This window comes from Narcine bancroftii, chromosome 2 (assembly GCF_036971445.1).
Source record: "Narcine bancroftii isolate sNarBan1 chromosome 2, sNarBan1.hap1, whole genome shotgun sequence".
Lineage (NCBI taxonomy): Eukaryota > Metazoa > Chordata > Chondrichthyes > Torpediniformes > Narcinidae > Narcine > Narcine bancroftii.
Window position 1 is genome coordinate 346,171,240 of NC_091470.1, and position 14,742 is coordinate 346,185,981.

Consider the following 14,742-nt stretch of genomic DNA (forward strand, 5'->3'; position numbering starts at 1 on the left):
TCCTCTCTGCCAATTTTCCTGCCACCCACCAACACCAAGGGCCCTTAACCTATGAAGACCTTTGTGCAATGTGGATGGAATCTGGAGCACCTGGAGAAAACTCATAGAGTCACAGGGAAACACACAAACTCCACAAAGACAGCACCTAAGTTCACAATCAAAACCCAGCTACTGGAACTGTGTGGTAATGACACTAAGGGCTGCACCACTCTGTTGCCTGGAATCAAAGGAGTAAGATATTACAATTACTTGGCATGTTGATGTATATTAATGTATTGCAGTTCATGATAGAATCTATATATAGCATTGGAGTCCAATTGTCTCCTAGGCAGTTATTGCATACAATACAACAGAATGGTGAGTAGTGGAAGGAAAATATGTTTATTCAGATAAATCCAGAAGAAAGCCTGCTTCTGTTATTCAGTGGAATGGATTAGTGCATTCTGGAGTAGAAGAGTCAAGTCCAACTGGCGTGGAGTGGATTGGTTGACCTACTCCTGTCTTAGTCTTCTTTCTAACATTCCTTCTCACTCTCCCAATGGTCTCTCCTGCTACCTGTCTTCCATCTCTCTCACCTTCTCTGCAATACCCTATCACCACTTAGCCCCTTCCCAACTTTTAACCATCCATCCTCTCTTTATTGTTCCCCCTTTGGGAGACCTAGATAGCGTAGTGCTTGTTAGCACAATGCTGTTACAGTGCCAGCAACTGGGGTTCGAATCTGGCTCTGTTTGTAAGGAGTTTGTATGTTCTGAGTGTGTCTGCAAGAGTTTCCTCTGGGTGCTCCAGTTTCCTTCCACCATTCAAAATGTAGGTCATTTGGGTGTATTGGGTGGCACCGGTTCATGGGCCAGAAGGCCCTGTAACCATGATGTATGTCTAAATTAAATACATTTTTATATACTTGATATCAACCCTTCATATTTTGGTCTGAATGACTGGAAACATTGACTGACTATTTATACCCCTGGAAAACTGTCTGACCTGATGAGTTCCCCTAGCAGTTCATTATTTGTTCAAGATTCCAGCATCTGCAATTTTTGTATTTCTCAAATGTAGCCATCAGTTCTTTCAGTCACTTACTTTGTCATTTGAACTATGGGCATCAGTCCAAGGCGAACAAATCCACCATCCTTCATTTCAATAATGCTTCTCACATGGAACAGCTCCATTAGGTCAAAACCTGCAGTAAATACCAACATTAAGATGGATGCAATGAAGGTTTACAAATATGAATTAAAAACACACAGGAATTGCAGTATGTTCGTATATGATTGGCTTGAGGTACAAGGGAGCCGCCATTGCACTTTTTGCTCTCCTATTTGCCAAAGGGGATTGGATGATATGGGGGTGGGGGGAGGGTCAGGTGATCAGGCTGAGCAGGTCTGTGGAGGATGTTTGGGCCTGTTCTAGAGATGGCCTGTTCTGACAGAAGGTAAGTACAGGCCCTACTTCAGTAGAGATGTCATCTTCAAATAACCTATGAAAACTGACTAGTCCTGCAAATGGTCAATGATGATTGGGCTCCAGACATGATAGGTTAATTTCCCTGACGATATCCCAGTGATTATTGGGGGATTTGAGGTGGAGAGGGTTAGCAAATTTAAATTCCTGGGAGTCACTATTTTGGAGGACCTTTCCCTGATCCAACACACTAATGCCATTGTGAAGAAAGCCCATCAGTGCCTCTTACTTTCTCGAGAGTTTGTGGAAGTTAGGCATGATATTGGAAACCTTGGCAAATTTCTACAGATATGTAGTGGAAAGTGTGCTGACCGGCTGCATCATGGCCTGCTCTGGGGGTGCCAATACCCCTGAATGAAAAATGTTGCAAAAGGTAGTGAACATTACAGGCAATGAATATTACAAGCAACACTCTCCCCAATATCGAGAACATCTACATGAAACGCTGCCGTCGGAGAGCAGCAACAATCATCAAGGATCCACACCACCCAGCACATCCTCTGTTCTCGCTGCTACCATCTGGAAAGAGGTACAGTTGCCATAAGATTTGTTTCACCAGGTTCAAGAACGATATTAGGAATAGCTGCTACCCCTCCACCATCAGACTCCTCAACAACAAACTCAATCAGAGATTCATTTAAGGATTTTACTTTGCACATTATTTATGACTGAATATTATTTTCTGTATTGCACAGTTTGTTTGCCCTTCTTCCTTCATTTATATTTCTCTCTAATATATACATGTCTTTTCTTGAGTACAGATTTTTTTCACTGCAGTTTTTTTTCCTCCCGCTTGGCTTGTTGGAAAAAGAATATCAGGGTTGTACTGTATGTGATGTCATCCTTGTTCTCTGACAATAAATCTGAACTTTGAACTTTAAAATGTGCTTTTGTGTAGTGAATGAATTCATTTGAAACATCGACATCATGCCAGACTCTCAAATGCCACTGACTTGAAATTGGAAGTGGTCGTTTATAATGCATTTTTACTCCAGAAAAACTTGCATTTTCATTTATCTTTCATGGAAATAAACAATTCCAAACATAAGGGTATTTTATCAATACTTTATCATTCAAAGCAGATATTTAGCTCCTGAACCCTGTGCCTGACATTATAGGCTTCTGGATGAACCATTCCTTCATTGGCCATAAAGTAACATCCGACTCCGTTACAGAACACATATTGTCAGTTGAGAGAATTTCCCTGTGAATTAAGAACAGAAACCCAAGGGTCGGAGGAAAATTTGGGTGCTTAAAATTCTAATTTCACCAAAATGTGTCCCCTTTTCACTTCTTTCAAGCCATTGCACCAATGGGCTGGCAGGTGTTTGATGGACATGTGTGCAGATTTGCTGAAACGGAATGCCATTTTATCCAGTAGCTCAGCCCCTCACCCAAGTCTTTATCAGCCTTGGCATGGAAACTAATTATGTTTAATTTTTCCAAATCTGTTAATATTATTTTCCTAATGATGTCAGGATCCAAAATGCAGCAGTCCTAAGAAAATATTACATCTTGAGTAAAGGTGTCTCCTCGCCTAGGTTCTCACAAGATGACTGAAAAGGACATTGACATCTGGCCAGCCTGAATCTCCATGTTTTTAAAATCATTAAAAATCATTAAATTATTAAAACAATTTCAGCAAACTTATTAACCTGGCCCCCTTTCAACTGTTACTACCTATGGAAACAAATGAGTTCTATGTGGAGACCCTCCAGAAAAATCATAAAATCCATGCATTGTGAGGAGGCCAGTGTCAGAGCAGAACTGAGAGATCAGTCGTGGTTCTTGCCCATCCCTATTTGATAGTAGGCTGTTGAAAGTCCAATGGCAATAGTTCAGTATGAAACTGCCTTTACTCCCAGCAAATTCCAGTCCTTAATGATCTCTTAATTCGACTCATAAACATGTTCATAAAATATATTGTGGATGGTGACCAAACACTTGAATAGTAACCTCACCGGCAATTTACAGTGCAATTTGACCACAATTTCGATCGTGCCTCATGACCCTCATGTGATACCATGAGCTGACAAAATCTTGATGGACCTTGCCTGTAATGTGGTTTATTTCATAATTTTATCTATTGCCTTCTATTTTCACATTTGCACAAAGAATCGGATATTATCCTATTGAAAATCAAAACAGGCTTCAGGTGCCATCTGGCCTATTCTTTCTTTTTTTTTAAATTTAGACATGCAGCATAGTAATGGGTAACGTGGATTTTTAACCATATAACCACTTACAGCACAGAACAGGCCAGTTCGGCCCTATTAGTCCATGCCGTAACAAATTCCCACCCTCCTAGTCCCACTGACCAGCACCCGGTCCATACCCCTCCAGTCCTCTCCTCTCCATGTAACTATCCAGTCTATCCTTAAGTGTAACCAATGATCCCGCCTCAACTACGTCTGCCGGAAGCTTATTCCACATCCCTACCACCCTTTGCGTAAAGAAATTTACCCTCATGTTCCCCTTATAATTTTCCCCCTTCAATCTTAAACCATGCCCTCTAGTTTAAATCTCCCCCACTCTTAATTGAAAAAGCCTATCCACATTTACTCTGTCTGTCCCTTTTAAAATCTTAAACACCTCTATCAAGTCCCCCCTCAATCTTCTACGCTCCAGAGAAAAAAGCCCTAGTCTGCACAACCTTTCCCTGTAACTCAAACCTTGAAATCCTGTCAACATTCTTGTGAACCTTCTCTGTATTCTCTCTATTTTGTTTATATCTTTCCTATAATTTGGTGACCAAAACTATACACAGTACTCCAAATTTGGCCTCACCAATGCCTTGTACAATTTCATCATAACCTCCCTACTCTTGAAACATAGAAACATAGAAGATAGGAGCAGGAGTAGGTCATTCAACCCTTCGAGCCTGCTCCATCATTCAACGAGATCATGGCTGATCTTAAAGTTCAGTACCCCGTCCCCGCCCGATTTAAGAAGGCCAACATTCCAAATGCCTTCTTCACCACACCATCTACCTGAGTATCAGCCTTGAGGGTACTATTTATCATCACTCCTAAATCCCTTTGTTGCTCTCCATATCTCAATAGCCTACCATTTAATGCATATGACCTAAAATGTAACATCTCACACTTATCTGTATTAAATTCCATCAGCCATTTCTCAGCCCACACTTCCAGCCTTCCTAAATCACCTTTTAATCTACGGTAATCTTCCTCACTGTCCACAACACCACCAATCTTTGTATCATCCGCAAACTTGCTTATCCAATTTTCCACCCCTACTTCCAGATTGTTAATATATATAACAAACAATAGTGGACCCAGGGCCGATCCCTGAGGAACTCCACTAGTCACCGGCCTCCAATTGGACAAACAATTTTCTTCCACTACTCTCTGACACCTCCCATCCAACCATTGCTGAATTCATTTCACTACCTCCTTATTTATACCTAATGCCTCCACCTTTTTTCCTAACCTCCTGTTTCAGAAAATTCCCTGACGTGGTTTTCCAGGAACACAGCTCATCCATTACGCAGAGGTTGTCCTGCCCTGTAAACAGATTCACTTACCTGGGATGTTACTGGAAGCTTTCTTTGGTATGTTGTATTGACTCCCCTCCAATCTAACATTAGGACACAGGACATCTGTTAAAGCAAAAAAGACAAATGTTATTCAAAGAATAATTACAGATAAAAAAATTCCAAATGGTGACAAGAAATATCAGAAATACTTAACAGGTCAGGTAGCATCTGGGAGGATAAACAGTTAACATTCTCAGACACTGACTCCTCATCTGAACTCTTTTTTGATTGCTTACACCCCCCCCCCTCCCCACAATGGAATGAACAGTACTTTTCATCCCAAAAATAATGGAGTGTGAATATGTTTACTGCTCATTTCGCTGAAGAGATCCTGCCTGACCCATTGAATTTCTCCAGCAGCTTGTTTTTGCTCCAGATTCCAGCATCTCAAGTCTCTTGTATGTCCAATATGGAGTGTACTTTGCTTTACAAAGTTTCACAGGGATCTAATGTTTTATTTGCAAATTGGACAGCAACATCCACACATGCAGATATTTCTTGGACTCAGCTTTTATGTGTTGCAACAGGAAGTCTGAAAGGCACTCACTCAAGCACTAGTACTTTGTACTCTATAGTGTAAAAGATGAACACCATTTCTCTTAGCACCCTTACTGAATGACAGCATTGCAGTCAGAATTTATGCCCAGTCGTGCTAATTTTAAATAACATTCTAAATACTTGTGAAGCACCACACTAAACAGATGGAGAGTCCAAAGTGTCAGCAGAAATGATAGCCTCCTAGACCGTGTTTAAAATGTGAGGATAGGGAGGGTCCAGAGGTGAGACAATGGTACTGCAGAGCACTATAGATGCACCGCACATTGAGAAATGGCGCACACCTGCTGACTGTCCTTTGGAAATTCTCGGCAAGTGTGGTGAATTATAAAAAGAATGCAGCTGTCATTCTTAAATAGTGGACTGACTCAGTACACCATATGAAGTATTGGATTTAACTCGCTGTCCTGTAAATAATCTGTTAAATATAAATCCACCATTTAGTAGATACTTTATCACCAACTTGGCTGTCAGCCGACAATTTGTGATTGTAAGTTATCAATTTATCAGCACTGAGATCTTTTAACAGCTGCTACTCCTAGCATAAACTTGATTAAAGGAATGGCAAGAATCAGTCAAATTGCAGGGAATTAGGCCCTTCGGCCTATCTTGTCCATGTTGCTTAGCTGAGCTAATCCCATCTGCCTGCGCTTGGCCTAAATTCCTAAACTTATCTACCCTTGTGCTTGCCTAGTTGTCTTCTAAATGTTGCAGTTCTACCCACTTCTACCACTTTGTCTGGCACTAATTCCACATGCACACAGCCCTGTGTGTGAAAAAAAATTGTCTCTCAGATTCCCTTTAGATCTTCCTCTCTCACCTTAAATCAATGTATGACGCCTACTTTGAGATTCTTTTAAAGAAATGAAAGACTGTGTCCATTCAGTTTATCTATGCCCTTCATAATTTTATTTACTGAGGTGGCATGGTTAGGGAACAACACTATTTCAGTGCTACTGATCGAGAACTGGGTTTGAATCCCATGATGTCTGTAAGGAGTTTGCACATTCTACTCCTGTCTGTGTGGGTTTTCCCCAGGAGCTCCGGTCTCCTCCCATCATTCAAAACATACCAGGGTCATCTATGTGCGGAGCCTCATGAAATGGGGGGAGATCTTAAACAGTTGTTTTGCATCAGTATTTACTCAGGAACCTGGCAGAGTGCATGTGGATGGAAGGGAAACAAATAGATGTGTCATGAAGCAAATGGAGATTAGGAGGAGGAGGTGATTTCTGCCTTACAGCAAGTAAAAGTAGGCAAATTCCCTCAGCCGGATATGATATTCCCTTGGACCTTGAGGGAGACAAGTGTTGAAATTGCAGGGGCTCTTAGCCACAGGAGAGGATTGGAGAGTTGCTCATGTTGTCACGCTGTTTAAGAAAGGCTCCAAGAGTAAACTAGGTAACTATAGGCTGGTGAGCCTAATGTCAGTAGTAGGCAAATTATTGGAAGAAGTTCTGAAAGGTAGGATATATAAGTATTTGGACGGCCATGGGCTGATTGAAGATAGTTTGCATGGCTTTGTGTGTGGTAGGTCGTGTTTAACAAATCTTGTAGAGTTTTGAAAGGAAGTTATCAAGAAGCTAGATGAAGGAAAGGCTGTGGATGTTGTCTACATGGACTTTGACAAGATCCAACATGGGAGGTTAGTTTAGATTAAGGCTCTAGGTATGCATAGAGGGGTTGTAAACCAGATTCAAAATTGGCTGTGTGGGAGAAAACAGAGAGTGGTAATGGATGATTGATTCTCAGACTGGATGCCGGTGACGAGTGGACCATTGTTGTTTGTTGTCCATTTCAATGATCTGGATGATGACGTGGTAAAATGGATCAGGAAGTTTGCTGATGTCACAAAGATAGGAGGCGTTGTTGGCAGTAAGGAAGATTTTCAAAGCTTGCAGAGGGATCTGGACTAACTGGGAGAATGGGACAGTAAATGGATGATGGAGTTTAATGCAGACAAGTGTGAGATATGGCATTTTGGAAGAGCAAATCAAGAAAAGACATACACTGTAAACTGAAGAGTGCGGAGGTGCAAAGAGCCCTGGGGATGCAGATACATTGTTCTCAAAGGTGACAGGGTTGTAAAGAAAACTTTTGGGACCTTGGCCTCTATAAATCAAATTATTGACTATAGGAGATGGAATGTTATGTTGAAATTATATAAAACATTGTTGAGGCCAAATTTGGAGTATTGTGTGCAGCTCTGGTCACCTAGCTACAGGAAGAATATTAATAAGATTGAAAGAGTGCAGAGATTTACTAGGATTTTTCCAGGTCTTCAGGAGTTGAATACAGGGAAAAATTAAAAGGTTTAGGACTTCATTCTTGGAACAAAGAATAAGGGAAGATTGAATAGAGGTTTACAGAATTATGAGGGGTATAGACAGAGTTAATTTGAGTAGGCTCTTTCCACTGAGATTAGCGATAAATACAAAAGGACGTGGTTTTATGGGTGAAATGGAAAAATTTTAGGGGGAACCTCTTTACTCAAAGTAGCGGGAGTGTGGAATGGGTTGCCATCTGATCTGATGGGTGCGGACTTGATCTTGAGTTTTAACAATAAATTGGATAGATACATGGATGGAAGAGGTCTGGAGGGTTATTGAATGGCAGCAGGTTATTGGGACTAACTGAACAGTGAACTAGAAGGGCCAAATGGCCTGTTTTCTGTGCTGTAGGGTTCTATGGGTTGTAAGTCAATTGGGTGTATTTGGACTGCATGGGCTCAAAATTTAGAAGGCTATGGGTGACACAGGGGTCCAGGGGTAAAAAGGTTCAGCCTATCCAATTTCTCCTTAAGTTAAAACTCTGGCTTTTCTGTCTGAGTATTATTCTTGTGAATGTTTCCTGTATTCTTTCCAGCTTAATGACTTCAACCAGAACTGGACAACACTCCAAGTGTTGTCTCATCAACGTCTGCTGGAAGAGCTCAGCAAAGGTCGAGCAGCATCAGAGGGAGAAAAAAAACGTTCAATGTTTCAAGATAGATCCCTTAAACAAGGCATAAACCTTTCTTGCTCCTGCTAGTTACATTTCATAAACTTGATTGCTTTATCTGCAGATTTTCTTGTTTACCTGTTATAGCTTCTATATTTGCCTTATCTCCCTCAGCAGCCACATTACTGCTATGGGTACCATCTCCGGGTTTAACGTCTCTGAAGCAGCACTCAAACTTTCACCAACTCGTACACACAGCACAGTAACAGGCCCTTTCGGCCCATGAGCCTGTGTCAACCAATTACACCCAATTGACCTACAACCCTGGTACATTTTTGAATGGTGAGAGAAAACTGGAGCACCAGAGGAAAGCCACTCAGACATGGGGGAAAGTGTACAAACTCCGTCTAGTGTCAGATTTGAATCCCAGTCACTGATGCTGTAACTGTATTACACACTAACTGTATTACACTGGTGCTGTAACTGTATTACACACTAACTGTATTACACTGGTGCTGTAACTGTATTACACACTAACTGTATTACACTGGTGCTGTAACTGTATTACACACTAACTGTATTACACTGGTGCTGTAACTGTATTACACACTAACTGTATTACACTGGTGCTGTAACTGTATTATATTAATTGTATTACACTGGTGCTGTAACTGTATTACACTAACTGTATTACACTGGTGCTGTAACTGTATTACACACTAACTGTATTACACTGGTGCTGTAACTGTATTACACACTAACTGTATTACACTGGTGCTGTAACTGTATTACACGCTAACTGTATTACACTGGTGCTGTAACTGTATTACACACTAACTGTATTACACTGGTGCTGTAACTGTATTACACTAACTGTATTACACTGGTGCTATAACTATTACACTAACTGTATTACACTGGTGCTGTAACTGTATTACATTAACTGTATTACACTGGTGCTGTAACTGTATTACACTAACTGCTATAGTATTTAGAGCTGTGATGCCACTCATGATGGAAAAATTGAAATAACATAGTTATTAATGGAATTAAAGAAATTGGTCTCTGAAATAACAAGATATACTGATACCACTGAAAGAATCAGATATAAAGGCCACAATCGGTGAAGAATGGTAAGAAAACCTCCTCCACAATCTCCGCAGATGTGTGGTGGAGAGTGTGCTGACCGGCTGCATCAAAGTTTGGTATGGGAACCTAGGTTGCTGTGCCGCCCCTTGTTTTCTGTTTAAAATAATGCATCAATCACTGTATACTGGCATACAGCACGATGATTTCTGCTTTGGATTTGCTGATAAATAGAATTTGGATAGGCTTGACAGAACTCTGTGGAATTGTTCTGATAATAATGTATTGGTATGAACAGGAAAGAATATTTTAAATTCAACCTCATGCAATTCTCCAGGTAGATACCGATCTAACATTTACAGTAAGACTATCTGATAGTTATTGGCCAATGAAGTACTGGGTAATTTTGGACATTGGTGTGACATTTTTAGACATTCAGACAGAGTTTCTGTTTGATTTATTTATTATCTTCTCACTATGGAAGTTAAGCTGGATGTACAAACAGAATGGTTATTTTGATCTAATTATGCCAATATGTACCAAATGAATCTGCGATACCATCAAGCTCAGATATAATGGTATCTCTGTGGCTAGAAATGAATATTCTTTTTGAATGAGGGCCCGTTGGTTCAACTAAACTGAGATACAGAGTAAAAGGTAGCTAATCTGGGAAAAATGGAAGTCGGAGCTGGATCTATTTCTACTGAGATGCAGATCACAGTAATTTGGAGATCATGAAGAACAATTTGACTTTATTTCAAGGCCTATCACCATTGATATATAAGACATACAGATCACACAAGTATGCGGGTAGGAATATACTTGGCTCTAGATCAATTAGGGATATCAAGTGTGGCTTATGTTGTTACGTGTTGTCCTAAAATTGGTTTCCAAACATTTTGAGATAATTTTAGCTCATCTAACAGCAGGAATATAACGTGCTTCAGCCACTAAGCAAAAAAGACTCATAGAATTCTACAGCAGTCTTGTCCACGCCGCCCAAGCTAGTCCCATTGGTCTGTGTTCAGCCCACACCCACCAAACCTTTTCCATTCATGTATTTCAGATGTTACACTTTTCCCCCTTTCAACCACTACCTTTGGCAGCTCATTCCAAATACCCACAACCAGCTGTGAAGAACGTGCACCCAAGTTTCCTTTTAAAGTTTTTAAACCTCTCACTTTAAATCTATGTCCTCTTATATTCAATTTCTCTATTTGGGAAAAGGATTATGACTATTTACCTTATCTCTGCCCCTCTTTATAGTCACCCCTTACCCTCTTATGCTTCAGGAAGAAAGGTTCCAGGTCATCCAGCCTTTCCTCATAATTTGCACCCAAATTTCCCAGTAACATTCTCATGAATCTTTTCTGCTCTCATTCACCTACCTCTGTGTGGGAAAAGCTGCCTCCCTGTTCCCTTTCAAATTTTATCCCTCTCACCTTAAACATATACCCTTAAATTTTAGACTCTTCCCCCCCGCCCCCCAAAGATTGGAAAAAGAGTTCTTGTTCACCTCATTCATATTACCCTTGACTTGATGCAACTCCACAATGTCACCCCTCAGTCCCAGTCCATCTTATAATTGAACCCATTCGGTACTGGAAACATCCTCATGAATTTTTTCTGTAAGTTTTCTTTCTTAATGACATTCTTTCGCTAGCAGGGTGACCAAAACTACACACAATATTTCACATGTGGCCTTACCAACATCCACTACAGCTGAAACATGACATCCCAATTAACCTACAGATGAAGGCAAGCATACCTAATGCTAGTTTCACCACTTTGTCATCATGTAGTAGCTTTTGCTTAAAGTTTCACATTTTAATCTGTTTAATCCTGATTCCTAGGCAACTTCATAGAAAACATTCAGATATTGTCACATTACATATAATGTAATGGCAGTGAATGGCTTTGTTGGCAGAAGGCATAGATCAATAGTTACAAATGGAAAAGATCAATTAGAACTAAAAACTATGGAGAAAATTACTGGAGAATGCAATAAAGTGGAGAAGTTAATATAGGTCTTCCTGAGAAGATCTGCAACATGATGAGTATAAATATGCATGGCATTGCTTATGGTATTTGTGTTCATTTGCCAAGCATTTTGCATTTATATACAGGGTAAAAGGATAACCTTGTATATACCAGAGACCTATCAGAAATAATTGTTTCCCATAGATTGCTCTACACACTTTGGATACTTCATTGGGAACCCACATGTGACAAGGAAGGATTGAAAGAGAACTGCAACTTCTTGATACATTTAGGAGCCATGTACTTGTAATGACAGGATGTTGCACAGTAACTGCAAGATGCAGTCTGGGAGCAACAGAACTCAACGTTAGATTTAAGCATGGGAGACCAGAGGGCTGAATTGCATCTCTTAATACAGTTTTGGATAAAAAAGGTCATATGGGGAAAAGCTACTATGGCTTCAAAAAAAAAATCACCCAATGTATCATTCTCATCAATCACCCAATGCCAGGTTAAAGAAGTGAAATGTCTTAACAATAAAAGGCAAATGGCATAAGTGTAAAGGTCGAACCAATACGAGAAGCCAGACACTCTCAGCGCCAGAGAAACACAGATAACCAAAAGTCACAAAAGAAAAGCTTGCTTAACAATGAAGCTGACAAAAATCCAGAACAGTGAATTTTTAACCTGCATATGTAGCACAAATGTTTAAAATGGAAATGTGGCAATTTTAAAATTGAAGAGACTTGAAGAGACTTGAGTTATCAGTAAGTATAGTAACATAGCATCAGCACAGCTGACATTTGACAATTATGGGCTGATGGTTGCACAAGGTTTAGCACCATTTATGACTCCTCAAATAATGGAGCAATCCACATTCAAATACAGCAAGATCTGAACAATATTCAGACATGGTAGGTGGCAAGTAACATTCGCACAGCACAATTGTTGTTCTTCCTTTGGCTTGGCTTCGCGGACGAAGATTTATAGAGGGGTATGTCCACATCTGCTTCAGGCTCGTTGGTGGCTGACAAGTCCGATGCGGGACAGGCAGTCATGGTTGCAGCGGTTGCAGGGGAAAATTGGTGGGTTGGGGTTGGGTTTTTCCTCCTTTGTCTTTTGTCAGTGAGGCGGGCTCTGCGGTCTTCTTCAAAGGAGGTTGCAGCCCGCCGAACTGTGAGGCGCCAAGATGCACAGATGGAGGCGAGATCAGCCCACTGGCGGTGGTCAATGGGGCAGGCACCAAGAGATTTCTTTAGGCAGTCCTTGTACCTCTTCTTTGGTGCACTTCTGTCTCGGTGGCCAGTGGAGAGCTCGCCATAGAACACGATCTTGGGAAGGCGATGGTCCTCCATTCTGGAGACGTGTAATTGTTGTACAATTATGATATCCAACAACAAAACATCATTCATCGCTCCCTGGCACTCAAAGGTATTACCATCATTAAATCCTCCACTGTCAACACACTAAAGGTTACCACTGACCAGAAATGAAACTGGAGAAGGTCAGAGGCTAGAAATCCTGAACACCTGAACACCTTTCATCCTCAAAGCTCAAGCCAGCAATGGAAATCTCTCCACCTGCCTAATTGTGTGCAGCTTCAAGGACACTCAAGAGATGCATCAGACAAGGCATAATAATCCATTCAATAAGATATCCATCCACAAACACAGAGAATTTGAAACCCAGATGATCAATTAAACTTGTAAATTTGTAAATATTGTTTCACTGGTTTTACTTCTCTTTTAAATAGGAAACAATTAAATTGACAAAGACAATATTTATCTCTGCCTTGTTGTGCACATTTCTATGCTTTAAGGAAGAACATTGAATAAATTGGACACCTTTCAGAACTCTGTCCATCTCCTGTAGATTACCCTGAACACTATAAATATTATTTCATCAATAAACAAGAGTACATTTACCACAATGAGAATGCTGGACAATAAGTGATCTCCAGGCACACATGATGCTCAAAACTGCACCATCCTGCTTCTAAAAGCAGTATTCACGCATTGTGTATAAAGTCACATGACAATTTATATTACCACAACCAACCATTCTGACAGGACCTGAATGAATTTGGTGGCAAATTAAGATTAACTTCCACATTAGTTTGTACTCCAAGGATTATCCAAAAACAGGATTCACAATCCTTTTCTTTCACTCAATCAGCAAATAGATACAGCTTTATTCTACAGTGTTAGGCCAATTCATCTCCAGGTGGGAAAAAAAGCAATACATTGACAAACCACATTAACTCATTTTTATGGACACACTGCAAATTAATCCAAATTGATTAAAAACAGATGTGACAGCAAATGAGATCAGTCAAGGCACAACTAGACACCATGAATGAGGTCAGTAAGCTATAAATGATGAGGCATTTTCAGCAAGATATTAGGAGAATTTCCTGCTGCTTTTGAAATAGTGAAAATAGATTGTTCTTTCTTTTTTCAATGTTTTTATTGAAATTGAAGTTCCACATTGAAAAATACAGAGTATATAAGAATATAAAAGTTAAAAAAAATACATTACACTTAGATCATACCAGTTCATCCACAACAGCCTGCATTCTCAATTAAACAAATTATATTGCAGTAATATTTTATTATTTTGTTATAAAAAATCTAAATCCACTACCAAAATGAAGCTTTTTGGCCAGGAGAGAGAGAAAAAAATCCTAATCAAACTAATAAACTATCTTATTAGTCAACACTTCTGCATTCATATCAAATCAGAGATTTGAAAATAATTTTTAAAAAAATCCCCAGAGTGTTTGAAAATTTAAATTCAAATTGGATATTGAACATCTAATCTTCTCTAAATTTAAACATGACATGACATCACGTAACCATTGAGCATGAATAGGCAGAGCAACATCCTTCCATCTGACTGACACTTCTTGCCTAGCCATAAGAGAAATAAAACCCGATACATTCATATCAGATTCTATTAGAGTTATGACACTCCCTCTAACAACATCAAACAAGACAGTTAAAGGATTTGGGTTAAAATTAACTTTAAATAGTTTGAACTAATTCATTCCAATCATCGTGGCTATCCCTTGAATCCGAGGATAGGGGCCTTCATGCCATTGATCCACAGAGTGAAGACGCACCCCAAGAATCAAATCAAACAACTAATTCCAATGGCCTGAA

The 14,742-nt window shown here is 39.9% G+C and overlaps 1 protein-coding gene across 1 annotated transcript in view; it reads right to left on the reverse strand.

Moving 5' to 3' along the window:
• The window catches only part of LOC138753126 (collagen alpha-1(XXII) chain-like), a 57,224-nt gene that overhangs the window by 21,533 nt on the left and 20,949 nt on the right, over positions 1-14,742 (reverse strand). Inside the window, exons 2-3 of the mRNA XM_069915704.1 lie at positions 5,009-5,083; positions 1,084-1,183 (exon numbers count right to left, since the gene is read on the reverse strand). Coding sequence (XP_069771805.1) covers positions 1,084-1,183; positions 5,009-5,083 — 175 coding nt within the window. The remainder of the gene's footprint in view (positions 1-1,083; positions 1,184-5,008; positions 5,084-14,742) is intronic.